At 44.1% G+C, this 22,364-nt stretch overlaps 3 protein-coding genes across 3 annotated transcripts; 1 reads left to right on the top strand and 2 right to left on the bottom strand.

Annotated features, from left to right (window-relative positions):
• Positions 1-1,113: 1,113 nt before the first annotated feature.
• On the bottom strand, positions 1,114-6,376 carry alg5 (ALG5 dolichyl-phosphate beta-glucosyltransferase). The gene is made up of 10 exons (XM_030792686.1): positions 6,090-6,376; positions 5,637-5,805; positions 4,656-4,702; positions 4,229-4,297; positions 3,979-4,071; positions 3,132-3,245; positions 2,805-2,864; positions 2,457-2,608; positions 1,999-2,084; positions 1,114-1,478 (listed from the first exon to the last, which is right to left on the bottom strand). Exons 1-10 carry the CDS (start codon positions 6,153-6,155, stop codon positions 1,363-1,365), a joined length of 972 nt encoding a protein of 323 aa, XP_030648546.1. The 5' UTR covers positions 6,156-6,376; the 3' UTR covers positions 1,114-1,362.
• Positions 6,377-6,707: 331 nt separating this feature from the next.
• On the top strand, positions 6,708-9,039 carry exosc8 (exosome component 8). Its single transcript, XM_030792687.1, has 11 exons — positions 6,708-6,724; positions 7,034-7,070; positions 7,173-7,236; positions 7,353-7,426; positions 7,762-7,807; positions 7,905-8,010; positions 8,122-8,167; positions 8,288-8,384; positions 8,467-8,587; positions 8,696-8,802; positions 8,907-9,039. The coding sequence occupies exons 1-11, from the start codon at positions 6,708-6,710 to the stop codon at positions 9,023-9,025; spliced, it is 834 nt and encodes a 277-aa protein (XP_030648547.1). The 3' UTR covers positions 9,026-9,039.
• Positions 9,040-9,888: 849 nt separating this feature from the next.
• supt20 (SPT20 homolog, SAGA complex component) lies at positions 9,889-21,933 on the bottom strand. The gene is made up of 22 exons (XM_030792685.1): positions 21,875-21,933; positions 21,612-21,647; positions 21,305-21,430; positions 20,966-21,092; positions 20,591-20,694; positions 20,349-20,465; positions 20,103-20,156; positions 18,237-18,376; positions 16,989-17,145; positions 16,783-16,839; positions 16,314-16,385; positions 15,913-16,082; positions 15,706-15,738; positions 15,454-15,579; positions 15,215-15,312; positions 14,911-15,066; positions 14,105-14,399; positions 13,664-13,812; positions 13,482-13,537; positions 13,264-13,380; positions 12,773-12,878; positions 9,889-10,065 (listed from the first exon to the last, which is right to left on the bottom strand). The coding sequence occupies exons 1-22, from the start codon at positions 21,875-21,877 to the stop codon at positions 9,953-9,955; spliced, it is 2,412 nt and encodes an 803-aa protein (XP_030648545.1). The 5' UTR covers positions 21,878-21,933; the 3' UTR covers positions 9,889-9,952.
• Between the last annotated feature and the right edge of the window lie 431 nt (positions 21,934-22,364).

Here is a 22,364-nt window from a genome sequence, read left to right as displayed (position 1 = left end):
GCATACATATTCAGCTCTCTCTTTGATCATATAAAATTTGCACAGCTGATTCGTGTCAGAAACAGTGGCACTGCAGAACACTCCGGCCCCTTTGACCACAGTGGATCAAGGTGTTGCCCTGACGCCTAAATAAAAAAACTCAGTGTGTGAGTGGTTCCACAATATATTTTTTTTTAAAAAAAGCAACGTTACCTCGAGAGCCACGAGAAAATATTTAGGCACTTACAAATATTTCAAGAACTGACTACAGATTATAGAAGGGAGAAAGAATGAGTTCCCGATTGAATGGCAAGGGAGGAGGACAAACAGGATCCACTCTCCAGAGAACGTAGCAGCGTAGCCATCCAGTTTACATTGTTGACTAACTAGGTCATTAGTGATGCCAAACCACAAAGAACACGGGGTGCTGTAGGAGGCGGAAACGCCATTCCTGAAAATTTGTTTTGAGTGAGAAAAATAAGGTGCGTTCCAACACGCACAGGTATGTTGTTTTCACAAAAAAAAAAAAAAAAAAAAAAAAATCAGATTCGATGATTCAACGATGAAAAAACATGGCTTACGTGGGCTACCACCGAGCAGTCAATGAGTACTTCTTATCATAGTAAAATTTTGATAGACAATAGGTCATTGAGACCAGAATTAACCCTCATTAGATGAAGAGGGTCGCATTTAGCACCTTTCAAATGAAGCCTTTAAGTCTTCAGAGGAAACGGCAAAAACTGTCTGCTCGCGATTTTTGTACCGTCTGATTTATGTATTTCCGAAGTACCTCTGACTCTGAGACCCTCACTTCCCGAGTAAAACCTACAGTTTGTCTTTCAACGCGCAGGTTTCCCTGTTAATTACCGTCACAGGTTGGCAGAGAATCTGAACTGAAGTAGCCTTGCGCTGCCTCCAAGGGTGCTCCACGTGCCGGCTGTAAGTCTCTGATCGGCCAAGTTTCAACAATAAACAGCAAACCCACATGCAGAAAAGCAAAAAAAACCCAAAACAAAACAAAAAACGCTGGAATGAAAGTGCTCAGCACAAACACCTCAGACTGTCTGGAAGTGTTTGTGTGTGTATGTGTGTAAATAAAATTTACACATAAACATTAAATGACGAAGACTCGTCTACAATTTTTTTTTTTAATTAGGTTGAAATCAGCCTTTTCCGTTCAAAATCGACACTCACTCGTCAAAAAGTCACGTGATAAACAGCACTTACATTCTGCCTGGACAAAATCATAATATAAAAAACATGTATGATTCATTTACAAGTCCATACATTAGACCGATAACGTTTGACACAAAGTAACATCGTTGACTGGGTGGGAACATGATCCGTTTTCGCCTGTCAGTATCCACAGGCTAACGGAAGTAGCTATTGGGTTTTTCTTGGAGACTCCAGTTTCCAGGCACCGGTGATGTAACGCAGTCTTATGAAGACAAGATCCCTGCCCATCTGCAGCCAACTCCAGAAGGGAACTAACTTTGATCCTGCACAGAATAGATCATATCAGTTTTTAAACCATGGAATACAATGCATTAAATATTCCACAATAATGTCTTCTGTTAAAATCTTATGCTCCAACAACATAATGCTCTCTGCTTTAAAAGAGATTGTCTCAGATTGAACAGCATGCTGTTTACTGTTCATATTAAACAGGCTATGTAACAGGTTTCCCCACATCATGCCTGGGGGGGGGGGGGCAGTCATTTTTACTGCCTTTCAACCAATGAACATCTAGCCACTGTGGCCTTTGATTGGTTGAAGACTTTACACCCCTGTTGACCAAAAAAACAAAAAACGCCTCTAATTAATGGTGACAGAGAAAGCAGCAAGGCTTTGGGCCTCGAGAAATGGATTTGGGCATTAGTGGTACATAGTCTTATAGAAAAAAAACAAAACAAAACAAAAAACCCCCTCACATTGCCAACGCAATCAGAAAGAAAATTATTCACACTGGTTCGATCCTTAAAACAGCTTTTAGCAAATAATTAGTTTACAAATCCCGACCTTCTATCTCTGTCCAGTTCACCGCCACTTCGGCTATAGGGATTTTAAAGCGCTGGGCAATGTACAAGAGCTCAACATCAAAAGCCCTAGAAAAACAAAGACAGCAAGCAACACATGTCAGTCACACTGACAGACAAAAAAAAAAATCATGATGTTCACTTAATACAAGAATAAAGAACTTTTGAGAATTTTTTTTTTAACCCAACAATTTACCACATTTACATTACATTTCATGTTGTCATTTAGGAGACACGAGACAGGTAGAATACAAACCAAACATACAGCCATTAAAAAGCTGTCTGTTGCATAAGTGCCAGCGCTAAGATCAATATTAGACCAGATGCAAGAATGCTGAAGGAAAGCAAGAGAGTGGACTATGGCTGGGTCAACAGGCCCATAATATAAACTACGCTATGATATATAGTGTCAGAAAAGACGTTTAATATTCTAATATTCACCAGCGTTCCACGTGCAGACTTGAGAAGGTTTTCAAGGCAGCTTCTCGAGTGAAGAGTTTGAAACCGCACTGCGTGTCTTTAATCCCTTTCACGCAGAAGAACCACACAAGGAAGTGGAATCCATACATGAGGAATGTGCGGAACACAGAGCGCTGTAACAGAGACGGAGACAGATGCAAAGCATTGGACCTCGTACGTAACCAGAACAGTTCGCTCAAACAAAACAAATGGCGTTTGCTTTAAAAAAAAAGTCTACAGAGAGGGGAAAAACTGAATTGTGAGTGTCAGTTGAGAGATGGTCTTTATAAATTCAAACTGACCCAAAAACACCTCAGTTCTAAGTGTTACCTGAGCCACGGAGTCTTGCTCCAGATGAGCCCTGGATCCACAGGAAATTGCCATGTTATCCTACATAAGACACAAGAGAAGCAGATCTTAAAATACATCAACTTGTTATTGGAGTAAACAGAATAAAATTTCACGCAGTAACCCCAATGGATGTCTGCAGAGTCACCCGATGCCTCCCCTGGTGCTTTCATTTCAAATGGCAGCGTGGCTTGTGGTTTTTACGTGCACTTTATACCAGAGAGTTTTATGGTTATGCGCGAGCTTCTTGACATGGCTTGGGTCGTGAGCGATAATATCAAAATAAACGGCCAACTTAGCGCGTCTTACCGGCTTCGGGTTAATGCTCTGAAGGGCAGCCTCCACCTTCTCAATGTCAGCGAACTTTGTGGCTCCGTCAGCATCCGCCATGAGGATGAGCTTACCGCGAGAGCTCATGGTACCCTGTCCAGTGAGGGCAAAAACAAACCGAAAGGAAACCCCCCCCCAAAAAAACAAAACAAACAAAAGGTAAAAAAAACAAAAAACAAAACAGATAAGCAAACATAAAGCACAAAAACAACCAAACAAAAAAACACAATAGGATACAGTTGGATTAAATATGAAGTTATAATGATACATATATTTTTATTTGTACTTATTTATTTATTTATTTACTATGTTTCTCTTTTTACTCTTACTTTTATTTAAAAACCCAGTAAGCTCCTCTATGTCATTTTCACTGCGCTGTACCACCAAGTCAAAATCCTGTAGTTGTACATTTGGCAAATAAAGCGATTCTGATATATATATAATGATTGTATGTATTCATGTTAATGATATAGATATATATAAAATCAAATATATATATATATAAGTTATATATAAATGTATGTGTGTGTATATATATATACACTTATATAAAACTCAAGATATCACATCAGCATGCACTGTTTTCTACACTCTACTTCAGACACTTATACACATACCTTTGACCAGCCAGATCAAGCCACTGGCATATATCACATGTTTAAAAACTGTTAGATGCTATACCAATACATTGTTCACTCATCAACTGACACATTTATCTGTCTGTATGATGGTACAATGGGAATGTACACTTCATTAGAGTACACTTTAGCGTCTGTGCTCAGGAAAAAGGATGGTGTGAAAGATGAGGCCATTTAAACAGACTTACCATCCTCACTGCTCCACCTTTGCCACGGTTCTTCACTAGTGTTAAGACCCTGACTTTGTCTGCTCCGTACTTCCGCATGTACCCTAAGGCAACCTGTGTGTGTGTACAAACTACTAGTTACACTGAGTTCACACAGGACCCTCAAAACAGAAGTCAAAACACAAACGGTTTTCGCTCGCCAAGTCTTGACGACCGATTCTCTCAATTTACTTTCAAGAGCTTGTGTCAGTGTGTGATGCTGTATTATTACCTCTGTTGTTTTGTCTTTGCTGCCATCATCAACAACAATGACCTCATAGGTGAATGACTGGTGTTTCTTCTGTATAGAGGACATGAAGAATCATTTTTCAGTGCGCTGCTGCCACCTTGTGGTGAACTTGTGTAAACAACATAGCTATGTCCCCCCCCCCCCCAATTTATGTCAGCCTCATCCTGTTATGAAATTTGTGCATTCAGATGTCCCTCTGAGCACAGATGTTAGACACCAGAGCACCAGCGGAGAACATGTGTTAAATAAGAGCATTTATCCTGTGCCAATATCACACGGACAATCTCAACAAATGCACACTGGTGTTCTATGAGCTCAGTGTGGAAAGTAGCTCCCCCTTTTAAATGGAGATAAATTAATTAACTGTAGTTAATTAGCATGTAATTAGCTAAATGTTGAAGATTGTCACCTGTCTCTTCTCCAAGTACTCCATGGTTTCGTCCATCATGACAGGCACTGCAAGGGAGAAAAAAAAACCCACACTGATGTCAATGCTCTTAAACAACAGAGGAAAACCCTCTGCTCTACCACCTCTGGTCAACTGACGGTCCCCTCACTTCGGGAACCCGGCAGCCGTTCTCCCCGACCACGCCTCTTCTCCGCTGTGGTGGAATGACCTCCCTCACTCAGTTAGGACTGCAGAATCTCTTGCCATCTTCCGCAGAAAACTGAAAACCCACCTCTTCAGAACCCACCTGTCCCCCACTGCCTAACCTCCCTTTCTTTACATATATATATATAAAATACTAACCTTGTCTTGTGTTTGTGTTTGTCATTCACTGTCTCAGAATTCCAGGGGCGTAATACGAAGGGTAAATTAACGCACAGCCTTATTGTGATCTCTGTCTATGAGGTAATAGGATCTGACTGATGCACTTATTGTAAGTCGCTTTGGCTGAAAGTGTCTGCTAAATACTAAATTGTAAATTGTAAATTGAAAACACTGCAGAGCACGTGGGCCTTGAAAGGGGGCAGGTTTTAAGCTGAGCCTGGGATGCTGTGATTAGTAGTATGGTACAGACATCTGATAGGCTGAAACATTTAAATGTGCTCATGAATATTCAGGATACTTATGAATATTTAGCTCACTGAAGCGGGCTACAAAGAGCTGAATATAGACCATTTATTCCTGCATCATATCTTGCTAAAATGCTAAAGAAAAAAACGTGTGAATATTTTCAGTTACGAGTAAAATAACCTGCTGTCATGTCCTGTGATGCGTTTGGCTGAATTTGGTATTTCTAAGGCAAAACATGCTCTTTTATAAGCTAATAGCTTAGGTCTATAAGGAAATGAAAAATATATGAATGACTGCTCATGGTATGACAGCAACACACGGTTGCTTCTTAACCGGTACATCAACAATTACAGTTAAGTTAAGGTAACTTACATCGGAGTTCCTCATTGTAGGAGGGGACAACCACGGAGAGCTCCAGTGAATGGGGATCGAATAGACTAGGAAACGGCTCTGTCCTGCTGTCGGAGGTAAGGAAATATTTCTCCCTCTCGTGACGCTTCAGATCTATCATACTGGCACTGAGATGAGCGATAAGGACGACCTAGCAAAGATGGATAAAATGAACTTTAAGAAATTCCTCGAGAGGCCTCTGACATCTGGGGCAAGTAACTGCTTTCTACAATTGTAAATTACAAACAAATACTCCAGGACCCTCGTGGCGAAAATTTATGACGAATACATCACATAATCAACTAAGCCAGTTCACAGTTAAACACTGAAGCTGCATTAGTAACTCAAGAGACCCAGGCAATGACCAGTCCTATCAAATACTGTTAGGTTAAGTCGCTAGTGGACATAATAGAGAATATGGATTAAGAGGCTTACCAAGAATAAAGCGACAACCGCCAGGACGCCTAAACATTTAATCAATTCACACAGGCAAAGATCCATTCTCCACTCCCCTTGGTAAGACGCTGTTGCGGGGATGTGTCACTGCTCGAGGCAAGTTGTGTTCCAGCTTTTGGATCTCAGACAAGGAGACCATACAACGAAATGTCTAAGACTACATACAGCAGTAGCAGATCATAGACAGAGGAATTGAATTTCAGGTGGAGTCGTTACAAATTCATTGTGAAACTTTACTTCCACTCACAGAGAAACACCTATGCGGAAGTCCGACCACATCATCACATTTTAACCAGACGGCTCTGATTCGTAGCAACTTTGTGCAGGTGAAAAGGCTGCGACCCCTGTTGGATAGGAGGTTGTAGAGTTATTAGCGCGCTAATTCATTATTTCGGATTCGCTTATTCGTACGCGGACACATGTGCTTCGAATCTTTTTAAATTGTTCTAATATTAAATTAGATTGAACTACATATTGTATAATAGAAATTTAGATGTTTCCGAACTTGAGCTCTTGGTCTGTAACGATAAATATTCAATCGAATCTGCGTTCCCTAGAGTCCGCTCGGCGTTATTCACGTGGTATATTTGTAGCATCATGGCAGCCGGTTTCAAGTAAGTGAGTTAGCGTGCATTTGTTTTGATGGCAAGCAGTATTTAGTAGTCTTTATGCTGTTCCCGATTTGATATGCTTCTTCTACAACAACTTTAACAACATGACAATTTGTCTCTTTGGCCTTAAGTCCTCGTTTAATTGAAAAAACTGGCTAAAATACACAACTGGGACTGGCACAGTGTAACTGAATTCACGAATATTCACTCTCTCCGTTACCTTGCTGTCGAGGCAAATGTAAAACGACAGTATTGCCGCTGCCAACGTTTCACATAAATGACATATCTCTCATTTTTTATTTGTCTCTGTAGAACGGCAGAACCTCTCGAATATCACAGAAGCTTTTTGGTAAGTTGTGTGACCGCACCGACCATAAAAAGACATGTACTGGTTTTTTTTCGTTGCCTCTTGTATCTGTGTTAACTTTTAATATGTCGTATTACCGTATAGAAAGAGAACTGCCGGCCTGATGGAAGGGAACTCGGAGAGTTCAGAGCGACAACGCTGAACATAGGTGAGTGATGGATACTTTACGTCTGCTGAGGGACAGTTTAACGTTGGAAAAAGGACTATGCAACAAATACGCAAGTAGTGACAAAAGAAGCTTAAGTTACGTCAATGTCTCCTCAGGTTCCATAAACACTGCCGATGGATCCGCTTTAGTTAAGATCGGTAACACCACGGTTATTTGTGGAATAAAAGCGGTAAGGTTTAGGCTGATTTCACACTCTTTACCCTAACTGAAACACTTGCAGATTACAACCATACTTAACTTGAACGGGCTGTCTGCATTATTTAAAATGTTCAGTCATCTGTGTATTCTCCTTTGCACATCTTATAATTTATATTTCAATTCTTAGTATATTTTCTACCTCTTTTAATATTTTATTGATAGTATTACTGTACATTGTACGGCTTTTGATCCTGTTTGTTTTTCAGTACTTGTTGCTTTTATTACTCATTGCACTTTAGTGTCGTATTGGTATGGAGCACCATCATACCAAAACAATTCCTCTGACTAAATTCCTTTTTTATAAAGGAATTAGCAGCACCCACAGTTGATGCGCCTGAGAGCGGCTACATTGGTAAATATGTTTATCTTGTTATGTAAACCTAATACTAATATTTAAATGCAAGTTGTCATCATTCAATTCATGACTCATTTTCCAATCTGTGTCGTAGTACCGAATGTGGACCTACCACCACTGTGTTCCTCCAGATTCCGGCCGGGACCACCAGGAGAGAAGGCCCAGGCAGCGAGTCAGTTTGTCGCGGATGTTATTGAGAGGTAGCTTGGCAACCATATTTCCAGATGTCTAATATAAACGTATGCGGGGACGTCAATATAACTGTGTCAGTACGTTAAATGCAGACATTAACATCGCTCTCTAATTTGTAGCTCTGATGTAATACAGAAAAAGGACTTGTGCATCGAAAAAGGAAAGGTAAGGGGTTTACTTTAACTTATGTAAAGTTAAAAACAAAACTTATGTAAAAACAAAACGGTGTTTTTGTAAATTTAAAGTTTCCGAAAGTGGACTAAAATAATTTGCTGTGCTTTTCAGCTTTGCTGGGTGCTCTACTGCGATATCATGTGTTTAGATTACGATGGAAATTTGTTGGACGCGTGTATCATAGCTCTACTTGCGGCCCTGAAGAATGGTAAGCATTATCCCCACAGCATTCCGAAACTCCGTCTCGTATATCAGTTTTTGACATTGCTGTTGTATTCTTCTTTCCTTAGCACAACTTCCAGAAGTGACAATAAACAAAGAGACAGATTTGGCAGAGGTAGACTTCCAAAAGAAGAATCGCCTCAAGATCAACAGACATCCTACTGCGTCCTCGTTCTCCGTGTTTGACGAGTAAGCCTCGTTTCCCGCGGATACTGCTTTTTCACTAACTTAACACAAATTTAGATCATAACCCAATTATGGTTAAACATTATATACAGTAATCCCTTTTTTTTAAAGTTCGGTTATTATAGTGGACCCTACGGCAGAGGAGGAGGGTCTGTCTACAGCGTTAATGACGGTGGTAACTGACGAAGAAGATCGACTCTGCATGCTACATAAACCAGGTGAGATGAAAGTCAGCCAATCCGAAGGTGGTTAAAATTAGGTTGTAGACTTTAAGAAGTGTAACATCAGAATTTAAATCTAAAACATTTTTTCCTTCCTTCAGGAGGTTCATCTCTGTCTGGAGAGAAGCTTCAGGATTGTATAAATCGAGCGGTGATGCGAAACCGAGAGGTCAGCAAACTGATCGACAAGGTCATGGAGAGCGTAAAAGCGAAAAAATGAAGACAAAAGAGCGGGAAAAAAAACCAACTTGCACATTTTTTTTTTATCTAAAACTTGTATTTTCACTGTCAATATATAATTTCTTTTTTTATCACAATAAAACTGCTGACAAAGACCATTTACAAAAATTCTGCCTCAGTGTTCAGAAATGTTCTTCCACACACCTGATTTTTTCTTTTTTTTTTCATAAGAATATACACTAAGTCCCCTTGAGTACAACAAAATGCCATTTAAAATGTGCTGTAGAAAAAAACTGCACATGAATTTGCATGCTGAGGAGGGGACGAAAAAGGCCCATCGCTCTCGGAACCGGCGAAAAGGGAGGGGTGGAGAGTAGGCGAAAAAAACAAAACAAAAAAAAAAAAAAGGAGAAAAGTATTTGTCAAATATGAGGAGGCTTAGGCTAGATTGCATTGCCCTCTTTTGACAGTGTGTAGTGCCCCCTAGTGGCTCCTGGAAGAATGATGCTTTTAGGGGGGGGGGGAAACGACAGCATGCCATATATAACCATATGAGAATCATCTAATTTTTTTTTTTTATATCTCTGTTTAAAAAATATGAATGATCTTAAATACAGGTGCCCTGGTCTAAAAGTCCTGGTTCAAGGTACACATTCTGTGTTTTGACCTGAAGTCAAATAGACGTATCTTTTCTGTAGCTACAAAACAAATTAAAAAAAAAAAAAAAAAAGACCTGTCTGTCTGTATGCGCCACAGTATGAAACAAAATAAACAAACAAAAAAAAAAGAGCACAGTATTATTTTTGATGTCATGATGGGTTTACCGGCTGGGTGTAGGTGTGTGTGTGTGTGTGTGTGTGAGTGAGTATATGTGTATTTGGGTGGGTGGGCCAACGGAGACAGTTCATTGGTTGGTTGGTTCGTTCGTCATGATTTGGGGAGGGGCTGCGGCGTGCTTCTTTTCCTCTTACTTCTTTGTTGGCTGGCGGAATGTTGCCGTGGCGGCTGGGCCTGAGCCGCCGCTCCCGCTGCCATAGCCGTTTGCTGCTGCTGTTGCATTTGGTGCTGCAAGAATTGCAACTGCGTTTAAAAAAAAAAAAAAAAAAACAAAGAAAAGAAAAAAAAAAAGGGGGGGGGAAACAAAGACAAATAAACAAGGTCAGTCAAGGTCAGCAGAGCGGATATGGACGCCTTATACATTAATCAGACATTCAGAGTGTGTGCAGCGTAAGCAGGGATGGGGGGACGGACAGGAAAGCCGAGACGAGGAGGTGTGGTGTTTAAGACGTGGTGGGGAGGTGTGGTGCTTAAGAGGTGGCGAGGAGGTGTGGTGTTTAAGATGTGGTGAGGAGGTGTGGTGTTTAAGACGTGGTGAGGTGTGGTATTTAAGAGGTGGCGAGGAGGTGTGGTATTTAAGAGGTGGTGAGGAGGTGTGGTGTTTAAGAGGTGGTGAGGAGGTGTGGTGTTGAAGACGTGGTGAGGAAGTGTGGTGTTGAAGACGTGGTGAGGAGGTGTGGTGTTGAAGACGTGGTGAGGAGGTGTGGTGTTTAAGATGTGGCGGGGAGGTGTGGTATTTAAGATGTGGTGGGGAGGTGTGGTGTTTAACAGGTGGTGAGGAGGTGTGGTGTTTAAGACGTGGTGAGGAGGTGTGGTGTTTAAGACGTGGTGGGGAGGTGTGGTGTTTAAGACGTGGTGAGGAGGTGTGGTGTTTAAGATGTGGTGAGGAGGTGTGGTGTTGAAGACGTGGTGAGGAGGTGTGGTGTTTAAGATGTGGTGAGGAGGTGTGGTGTTTAATTTGTGGTGAGGAGGTGTGGTGTTTAAGACGTGGTGAGGAGGTGTGGTGTTTAAGATGTGGTGAGGAGCTGTGGTGTTTAAGACATGGTGAGGAGGTGTGGTGTTTAAGACGTGGTGAGGAGGTGTGGTGTTTAAGAGGTGGTGAGGAGGTGTGGTGTTTAAGACGTGGTGAGGTGTGGTGTTTAAGATGTGGTGAGGAGGTGTGGTGTTTAAGACGTGGTGGGGAGGTGTGGTGTGGTGAGGAGAAAGGAGAGACAGTTTTCTACGGTGGTGTACGGCGTTCAGGGTAAGGGGCAGTCAAGCAGCACCAGTGGCACAGGAGCTTATCCAAAAATAAATAAGGACATAATTAAACAAACATACAAACAATAACACGCATCGGGTCAGCAGCAACTCAGTTGCATACACGTAATGCCCTCCGTTCATGCTTGTTTCTTTAACGTAGCCAAATCCGTAAGTCAGCAACTTCAACACAAATCACGCTCTTAAGCAGAGAGGTCCTGTCTGTGACTTGGGAAGGTTGCGGAAAAGGACTGACGGTTTAGTGACTTATAGCAATAAAAAAAAGACTAGCTGGTAGAAAAATAAAAAAAAAAAACAAAAACAAAACAGATGAATACCTCATGCAGCAGCAGAGTGATAGAAACTGTGCGACTTAGTTGTGGAGATATTTCTAGCCCAAAAAAAAAAAAAAAAAAAAAACATACTGAAAGAAGAATACAACAAATAAGTATTCTCTATAAAATAGTTTGACATAATGCTTATCTCTTTAAAACATGCAGCTATGCAGTGGATTTTACACCAAACATGCATTTTTTCCTTGTTGTGGTGGTTGTGCCACTCAAGCTCAAAACAAGGACAAAAAAAGGCTTGGTTAGGTTAAAAACTAAAAACAAATAAATAAAAAAAAGAGGAGATGTAAAAAGACACCCTCCTGTGGGGGTCACATGCTATCCCTAATTTACATACGATTTAAAAAAAAATCAAAACATTGAAAAGTACATTCAGTCGATATACTCGGCCCTTCATAAAGAAAAATGCTGTAAATCCTGCTACGAGGCAGTGCATAGCATTCAGTCTGAATGGTGGACAGACATCTTATAGCAGACTGACGGTCAGGCCTTGCTTTAACTGGAATCTGAGTGTGCTACGGCAGCCAGGCAGGCCAGCCCTCCTAAACGTAACGTACAGTCTCCCTCCTAGCACCGAGTGCCTGGCGTGGGGAGGGCGGGGGGCAACAGTCAGTCGGTCTGCTATAGAGAATGTCTGTGGGTGGATGAGGTCAAAGTTGCTGCATTACTTGGATCTGTGTCTGGTGCTGCTGCTGCTGCTGCTGCTGCTGGAGCCTCGGAGACGGGAGGCCAGAGCCCTCCAGGCCGCAGCCCAGCTGGGACAGCACTACCAGGGGCACGGGGGAGGAGGGAGAAGAGCAGGAGGAGGAGGAGGAGGAGGAGGACAGCACAAGGGTGGAGGGTGGTTGGAGGTAGGTTTGGTGGAGAGAAGAGGAGGTAGAAAGAAGGGTAGGGGGAGGGGGGGGGGGGTTGGGAGGGAACAACAGAAATAAACAAAAAGAAGAATGTAGCAGAGGAAGGGGACGTGGCATTCACCTCATGTTAATTAAAAATAAATTTAAAAAAAAAATCACACACACACAAAAAAAACCCCAAATAAATAAAAAGCAAATGATTCTACTTCCATCTATGTCCACTGACAGATTAGTAGGACACGCGTGTATTCTCGGACAGGGATTATGAATAAATCTATTAGTGAATCTACATGTTGTTAGTATTCGTTAGAAAAAACAAAACTGTCCTGTTAAAACTGCACAGGTTCTATTACAGATAAATGGAGGAAGAAATGTGTGAGAGGGAATGGAATCGGGCATATGAGGTAACAGACAGTAATTATAACTTGTGTGTGTGTGTATAAGTGCGAATGTTTTGTGCTGGCGTCGTGTCGTTTGTGTGCAGTGCTCTGGGTAAAGGAGCTATACCTGCAGCCTGCGGGGACATGAACCCGCCTACTCCTGCCAGGTTAATCACAGCTGTCTGCTGGGTGGCCAAACTCTGCTCCGTCCCACCCATCCCCTGCTCCGCCTGCTGGGGAGAGGGGGGGGGGGGGCAGGGGGATAGAGAGAGATAGAAAGAGAGTTCCAGTTATCATTACCACGTTACACACAATATATAACATGAAGGATTTTGGTCATCCAGCTGCAGCGTCGGGCTAGCTTTTCTGAGTGAACGCAAACTCTTTCACTCATTTTGACCTTCATTCTAAAAGACGCTCTGTGGATTACACTGAGAGGTCTGTGAGTCTGTGAGCGCGTACGAGATCAGGTAACAACGCACGAGAGTGAAAGAGCGAGGTGGTTGACTCACTGAGTCCCCCTGCTGTTGGGGGCTGGAGGTGGCAGATTACATGAGTGTATACGGGGCCAGTAAAAGGTGTGTGAGAGTGTGAGAGAGAAGGAGAAAGTTGACTCACTGAGTCCCCCTGCTGTTGGGGGCTGGAGGTGGCAGACTGGCTGCTCTGTTGCTGGGGGGAGAACTGGGAGAGCTGCTGCTGCTGTAGTGGGTTGAAGATGAGTGGGCCCGTGGGGATCTGAGAGAGACACAGTGGCCGAAGAGAAACGCATCAGCGTCACACACACGCACACACCTTACACGAAATCAGCTCATCGGGACAGCCACACACTCCCTTACCTGAAGCAGATTCAGAGGCCGCAGACCGGGCGTATTGTTCAAACTAAAGGGACCACCTGTTACCAACAAACAAACGATCCACGATCATCTTTGTATCCGTGGATGACAGGACAAATGACTGCCGGTGTGTACACACTGACTGAGGGTGTGTGTTAGTGCGGTCACAGAAAAAAGGCTTTTACCTGCTTGTGGTGTAGGTTGCATGGTGGGTAGGGTGCTCGACATGAGACCACCTGGAGAAAGAATCCCACTCAGGTTCACGCCTGGGGCCAGAGCCCCGGGACTGCAGCCCAGCATGGGGTTCGACCCGCTCATCAGAGTCTGTGGACTACTGTGTATGTTACACACACATGCATGCACGTGCACACACACACACACACACACACACACACACACACACACACACACACACACACACACACAAAACAGTCTGTCAGGTGTTTTGCTTATGCTGACAAGTAAAAAACAAACAAACAAAAAATGAGCTTGAAACATAAAATAAACATTCTGTATTGTCTTCAGCTGAAACAGAGTGAGTGAGTGAGAGAGAGAGAGAGAGTGAAAAAAAACAAATAAAAAAGCGAGAGAGGGCCGAGGAGGAGGAGGAGAAAGAGGAGCTTTACCAGACGGAGCCCACGACGTTGATGAAGTTGAGCCCCGCGGGGTTGGCCATGACTTGGGAGGAGGTGGTTCCCGTGGTGATAGAGGTGGGCAGGGGGATGGTCATGACCGGCAGGGCCTGGCTCAGAGCCATCTGCTGCTGGGCGAACGGCGTGAGGAGCGTGGGCTGCTGGGGAAGGGGCGTGTCCTGCGGCGTGGGCGTCACCGACGGCGTGGCGTTCTGGGCCTCGGCGGGATGCGGCGTGGAGCACGGCGTGTTGGTGGGGGTGGGGGTGGATGGTTTGGGCGTCCCCGATCCTGAGAAGAAAGAACGAAAGAGAAGATACACAAATGTGACTGTTTACTTCTGTTGCTCCCAAAAGCAAACAGAAACAAACAAAAACATCACATTAGAACACGCAAGTCTAAGGAGTCTAATGTGATCTCCTTTCAACAAATCAACTGGAAGAATGATTGCAGGGGTGCAGGGGTTACAGTTTCAAACGACATGTTAAAACCCTGGCCGCGAAATACTTTTTCTATGGATGTTGTAGACTGTCGATCAATTAAGCCAGGGGTGGGCAAATCCAGTCCTGGAGGGCCGGTGTCCCGCCGGTTTTTGTTTTCACCTCTTAGCTACCTGTTGATTTTCACTTTGAAAACAGGTGTGCATGCTCTTCAGCCAATCATAGACTGTATTTAGTTGGTCGACAAGAAAAACAGCAGGACCATGGCCCTCCAGGACCAGAATTGCCCACCCCTGAATTAACCGTTTGATATATGAAAGAGTAGGTCACTGTAAGTGAATGGAGGGTCCCATTGTACTCACTCTGTGCTGAACTCAAAGGAGAGAGAGCTGCAGGAGACAGTAAGCCGACTTGACTCAGCTCCATGGAGTGCTTGCGGGAGATGGACTGACTCTTAGTGGGCGGGGGGGTCGGACACTTCAGATGGCCCCCGGAGGCCGGGGTGCTGTATGGATTACCTGCGAGAGAGTCAACGCAACCAAGTAGGGATTTAGTGTTGTTGTTCAATACAGAAACAGAAACAGAAACGGAAACGGAAACAGAAACGGAAACAAAAACGTGACCGCTTACTCCTGTTGCTCCCAAAAGCGCACGTGAGCACCTCACCTGAGGAGGTGCTGCCTGAGCCTGCTGGCAGTTTGATAGGAGGAGGTCGATGCTTTACTCCTTTTCCCAGAACCGAGGACTGGACCAACGCCGAGAAGCTGTCGGCCTGAACACGCAGAGAGAGCTGTCAGTCAATGGGCTGGGCGCCAAGCAAAAGACTTCAAACCGAATTTATCCACTCCACTCCATTCGTTACACGCTATCGTTTCAAGATTCTTTTTTGGATCTCTCTCTCTCACTCTCTCACCTCTGTCTCCCTGCCCGGGGACAGCTGGCTCTGGGTCCCGACACTCCCAGAGTTGTGCAACATCTTCACCTGGCACTTCACGTCTCGTTCATACACCTCCTTATACTGCGTCAAAAACCTGAGAGAAAAAAAACCTGCTGTTCCTGAGCCCTGCAGACTGTGAGCTGACGTGCCCTGATGTGGAAGATGTAAAGACGATACGTGGCCAAAACAAATCAACAAATAAACAAAAACATCAACTCACCTGTCAGCATCTATCTTTGAGCCGATAAGGAAGCTTGGGATGAGAAAAAGGATGATGAAGGTGGAGGTAAAAAGAGAGAAAGAGAAAGAGAGAGAGAGAGAGATTAAGCTCATAATGAAGGTATAACATCTACAGTTGTCTTTTGGGAATGAGTTATGTGAATGAGCGATAGAGCAGTGCTTGGGTTTTCTCTCTCTCCGCTCTTACGGTGGGTGGATGAGGTGGAGGTCTGTGGGGTCTTCCTCCGATCTGGAGTCTTTGGCGCTGAAGATTTTCCCGTACACCAGAGGGTCTCCGACCGATTGGAAGATGGTGACCTTGGTCCTCTGGACCTGGCCGCCCACCTCACATTCAAAGATGTAGTCGTCCTTCACGTCCTGGTGGGGGGGGTCGTTTATTTATTTATCGTAAAATAATAAATAAAAGCCTCAGAGGCACTCAACAACAACAACAACCAAAAAAAAACCCCAACTACACACACACAAGCCTGCACATAAGAGACAAAAGTCACTCATTGAATAGAGACAAGATGTGGAACATTCCTCTGAGTTTGTGAAGGGGTGGAGCATGTGTAAGGTGGTTCTGAGCGGAGATGCCACAGACATTACCTGTGCAGGCCACACTGTGGGCTGAGAGTCCTCCAGTTTGACTGACTTCTCCACCACAGCGTACCTGTCCACCTGAGAGATAAGGGTGGAGAAAAAACAAAAAAAACAAAAACAAAAACCTGTCAGAGGTGGAGAGCTTAACCTCGCTTCTGGAGATACTGAAGCCGGGAATTCAAAACCTGAGTTAGTCAAAACACCAAAAAAATATCTTTAAATGGGTATTGGGTGGGGGGGTGATGACAGAGGAGAGAGGTACTCGTCACCCTTCAAAAACGGAGGGCTAGCACACTGTGAGAGTTGTGTAACTCGACACAGAGAGGAGTGGGTGTTTCTTGGATGAACACGACTGGGGGCGAGAAATCTCCGGAGAGCGCGGAGGAACGACGGAAAAAGGACAAGGGTCACGGGGGAAGAGAAGAGAAAGAGAAAGAGAAAACTGAGAAAAGAGAATTGTGTCAGGGTTACTCACGTCGATCTCGGCCGGGACGGTCAGTTGGCAGCTGTTCTGCTTCCACATGTCCACACACTGACCAGGGAACAGACGTAATATTTCACAATTAAACATCTGACAACAACTGTTTCTGTATCCACAACACACACACACACACACACACACACACACACACAGACAGACACACACAGACATTCCCTGCTGATAGGAAAGCTGAGGCTCACGTTTCCGGCCTTGGAGATCTTCAGGTCTATTGAAGGGGCCTGTTTCCTCTCTTTCCTTTTCTGTAGGTAGTCAAAGAGTCGCAGCTGTGGGGGTGTGGGTGAGTGAGCCGTCTCCTGCTGCCGGTTCAGCGCCGACCGCGAGTACCTTTTAAAACACCTGCGGACCAGGTTCACAAGGGCGTGACTTTAGTATAGACTCACTGATTAAACAAACAAACAAACAAACAAACAAACAAACTTAAAACACACCAGACATTATAGACCTTAGTTATACTTGTCCAGTTTCAACCCAGTTTAAGGAGGAAAAGGGTAAAATACAGCATATCTGTGATGCAAAGCAGGTTCTAGCGTTTTTTTACAGGTTCCTGGGCTTTTTTGGAGTAAGCCTACGTGTGGCGTTACATTAAGGGAAAGCTGCAGGCAAACAAATGGAAGAGGCAAAATCCACATTTCGCTCTGGGTTGAGCTGTGTAAAACAGAGTGGTGAATCCCAGAGGTCCGGATGAAGTCCTGGCAGCACACGGGGTTAGGCTGCTGGTGTCAGTCAATGCCCAGGCAACCCGCTCAGAACAGTACAATCAGAGTCCAAACACAACTTAACACAGGCCTCATTCTTTCCATTGGCCGTGACGAGGGAGAGCAAAAACACATTCCACAATCTCAGCACCCCCAACTGACCGTCACATTTAACACAACGGTGACAACATTGCTTGGTGGGGGGGTGGGGGGGGTTGGAGAGGGTGTGTGTGCATGCCTGTGTGTACACAACAGGCTCCACGTTTCACACAATCACACACACAAGCTCAAAACTTGAACCGATATAAAACAGGTAGTGTTCAAAATAAAATAGCGATGCTGAAAATTAAAGCGGCAAAGGCGTGAAATGCAGATGAAATAAACACAAATAAAGAAAACAAACAGGCCGACGGAGAGAACGTTTGACTGATTAAATAACAGATAAGCACAGCTGAACTGACACTAAGTCATATTATCCACATATTCACCATAACAACCACATGTCCGTAGGGATTATGACTGACCTACTGTCTCAACAAATACAGGCAAAGGCAACATGGCAAACACAGTGTTGTTTAACCCAGGAACATGGCAAACCCGTTTAATAAGAAAGTGCATTTTTTCCCCTAACGGATCCGCCGCAACAGAGCATGTAGGAACACACACTCCTTCTCTCCCCTGTCATCCTGATGCCGCTAAAACCGAAACCCAACCAATGAGCGTGTCAGTCACCGTTTCATGGAGCGCGTGTTCATCTTCTGTTTGTTGTAGAGGAGGCGGTTGGCAGCGCAGGTGACAGAGATGGAGGGGTCCAGACAGAGGGGCTCAGCAGTGGCCAGGATCAGCTGGCTCTCTAACTGCAGCTTGTCATCCTACACAGACAGGGAGACGGGGGAAAAAACAAAAAACAAGCCAGAAACAACTTAACAAAACAGTGGAAGATATTCTGAACTAAGACAACAAGAAGGATGAGAAGGGATTGGTACAATAATCTCCTACATGTCTGGAAACATATGGACACACACACACACATACAAAAAAGCGAAATTACCTCTGTTCCCTCTTTCAACGCACGGACTCTACAATGCATAGAATTAAAAACTTACTGGTGACTGCCAAAATAAAGGAAACACTTGAGTTAATGAGGGATACAAAGACTACTGAACGCAGAGGGCTCAGCGCTGGTGTGGTTCCTGTGTTAATCAAGCCATTTTCATCTCATCGCGCTTCATGTCATGTGTGAAAACATGTGCCGTGCCCGGCTCGGCTGGCCGTTACTTCAGTTGCCGCGGCTAAAGAAAGGCATCTCGGGGAACGGGAGAGAGGGGTGAGAATTGGGGCGGGGTTTGGCGGAAGATTCACAGACGGATATTGCTCAACGTGATGACGTTTCACACGGAGAGGCAGCTAAAGTGATGTCAGTGTGAAAGCCTGAGGAAAAGGTACATTCAACCGCGGTCAGCTAAGGTTGAGAGAACGCGCTCCTGGACCACAGTGTCTGCGCGTTTACTCAACACACAAGTCAAAAACACACTGGCACGTATGAATCGACGGGTCTGCAAACATCAGTCAAATGTGTGGTCTGGCAGCTTCATCAAAACAACAGAGAACCTGACAGAGAGGGAAGTCTAAAGCTATTATTATTGTACCTAAAAATAGATGCTTTCAGGTGGAGTGATGTGAGGACCATAAAGAGAGTCATGTGATGCAAAAGTCATGTGATCAGATGAGTCATCCCTTGGCCCATTCTAAAAATGCTGAACTGTGCATGTGCGGGGCCAATCCAAACCCACATGACGACGTGTTTGTCTGCCACAGTGAAGAGTCCGAGTGGCTCTGTTATGAAGCGGCAAGCTTTTTCCTGCCGTGGCTTAGGTCTGCTTCAGCCGTTAAAAAAAAAACGAGGTGAACACAAAGAAACACTATTCTAAACGATCACTGACATCCTTCTGATGAAGGCGGTCTCCTTCAGGATGATTTAATTCCCATCTACACGACACGTGAGGTCACCGTTTAACACAGGGGTGGGCAAATCCGGTCCTGGAGGGCCATGGTCCTGCTGTTTTTCTTGTCAGCTAACTAAATACAATCTGTGATTGGCTGAAGAGTGTGCACATCTGTTTGCAAGGTGAAAATCAACAGGTAACTAAGAGGTGAAAACAAAAACCCGGCAGGTCACTGGCCCTCCAGGACCGGATTTGCCCACGCCTGGTTTAACAGCCCGATGAGCACGAAAATAACGTGCGCTATACGCCTCAGCCATCTCAGTCCCCAGATCTCAGCCCAGAGGGGGAGAATGGGGACTGACACCTAAAATGGCGTTTTTTCCCACCACCATCAAGAAAACACTGCAAGATGGAATTTGTCACGGTAGAATAGTGCTGCCCTTCTCCTACAGAGTTACAGACACTGGTAGACTGCATGGCAAAGCACTTTAAAGCTGCACTAGATGCTCTCGATTGTTCAGTCCCTCCAGCTGTAGGTGTTATGTGGGTGTTTCCTTTATTACGGCAGTCAGCCATACTTAGCAGGGTCTTCATGCATTAGGTCCAAATGAACAGTTCATGAACGGGAGGTTAAGGGTCATAGGTCACTCACCTGTGTCCATTTGTGATGCTCACTCGTCATGGCGTGGACGTCACAGATCAGGGTCTGGGTAAAAACGACAATGAAATTATACTTTTAATAGCACTGAAACCAAACCAAAACTCTTCACACTTATACAGTAGTCTGTCAGTTTTGACGATCCGCTGGCTTTTTGATTATTCCGTGATAAATCTACTTAAAAGAAAACAAAAACAAAACAAAACTGAATGTTAAAGGCCTATGGAAAGGGCTCCACACCTGCATGGTGGGTCTCAGCAGTATGTGACGGCTCTGGTAGGAGGGCATCTTGGCATTCCCTGACTGTCGGTAGTCTCTGACCTCAGCGATGACACAACCACAGTGGAATATGTTCACCTGCGCAAGTGTGGAGGAAAAACAGCATGAGTCTAACAATGAGCAATGAGCGTTTGAATGATGACATCCAATGAGCGCATAAACGCTTACACACGCTGATTACACGCATGTTCTGTCTCGCTCACCTGCGACTTTTCTAATAGGTCCACCAGGATGGGCGGCAACTCCTCGGCATCCAAGTAGTCCAGGAGCTCTCCCTCCTCGTAGGGGAGCCGGATCGTCTCAGAGTCTAACCGAAAAGACCGAGCAATAAAGGACCAGGGGTCAGCTTAGGCCTGGAACCTCCAGTAGAACTCAAACACAACAGCTTACAACTCACTCACTCTCTATCTTTGAATAAACAGTAGCTAAGGGAAAAATCTAGCAGGTATAATCCCTTGCTAAACAACACTGCCTTCAAACTAAATCTTTGCCTTTAAACGGTGAAAAAAAACACACAGAAGGCTCTAAAAACAAACATACAGGGAGAGAGAGAGAGAGAGGGAGAGAAAGAAAAATACCAGATCCATTTTTTCCTCTGAGCATCAGTGAGTATCCTTCGTTTCCCGGATACAGGTTTACCACAAGACACGAGACAGACTCCTGTGAGACCAGCTTCTCGAGTAGATTCACATTTCTTCTCAGCTTCTTTAAAACGTGAACGCACACATACAGAGCAATGACACAGTGAGAGGAGAAAGCTGACACACAATTACCAATCATTGACATCGCTGCTGATGTCATACCTCAATGACATATTTTTTTATGGAGGCGGTTCCATGAAATATTTCCTACAACAAAATATAGTTTTACACAGCTGTCCAGAAGCTTGGACATCAGTACAAAAAGTCAAGTATTACCTTCAGCTCTGGCTCCCTTTCACACTCTTCGACGTACAATTCATAGAGTTTTTGATACAAAGACTTTCTCCCACTAGATGATGCTCGTCTCTTGGCCGGTCGCTGACGGGCACTTTCAACAATGTACTAAAACAAAACAACAGTGAGATGAAATGGGATAAAATTGAAATAAATTCGAAAATCAGCTCTAGACTGAGATGGATTTGTGTTCAGTTTAAATATAGCATACATAAAAAAAAACAGGCCTAGATTCAATGAGCTTTTGAGAACATATAAGAACTTTTGCAAAATATCCCTAAAATATTACCTCAGCCCGATCCAATGCATATTCTAGGACTTGTTGCTGCAGGAGAGAATGAAAGTTCTTAATAGCAACTAGTACAAGAGTATTTTCAGGTCACAGATGAAAAACACTCTTGTTTGTAATACACTTCGAGTATTTCATTCAAACATATTAAAGAGTGAAACACAAGGAAACGGGCGCGACAACTAACAGAGGAGTTAATGATAGATCTATCTATCGTAAGAAAACCACAGATGGAGCGTAGGAAAACCACAGATGATGCTCACCATTGTGGTCCACCACCAGTTGCTATGTGACGGGAGGCTGTGCTGTCCTTACCCCAGAACTGTCACCTCCATAGATTGACCATTCAAACCCTGGAATCGGAGATGCAATCTGTCTAAATCTGTTCTTGTTGAGCGCGGTTGTGGTGTAATGTTTGCATAACAACGTCTCAGAGCTATATATAGCAAGTACACCAATCTGTAGTTAAGGTTAGCGAGTAAAAGCCAATAACCTACAAAAATACTGGAAAAACAGACCAGCCAACACTTTTGAGTATCTTAGATACAAAGAACACTTTACAGTGGGCAATGGTGTGATATGCGAATGAAACAAACCGACACCGTGCAACGGGACAGCGATTTCAACACAGCAAGCTAACTTCACTGCTCGTTTTAACGCAAACGATTGGCTGGTGGCTAAGTTAGCTTAACACCTCCATTGCTAGTTGCTGGTAAGCTAACTAGCTAGTTTCCAATCAAGCTGCAGAAGTTA

The sequence above is a fragment of the Chanos chanos genome, chromosome 15 (assembly GCF_902362185.1).
Source record: "Chanos chanos chromosome 15, fChaCha1.1, whole genome shotgun sequence".
In the NCBI taxonomy this organism is placed as follows: Eukaryota; Metazoa; Chordata; class Actinopteri; order Gonorynchiformes; family Chanidae; genus Chanos; species Chanos chanos.
Note: the sequence above shows the minus strand (reverse complement) of the source record. Positions and strands in the feature narration are given on the sequence as shown.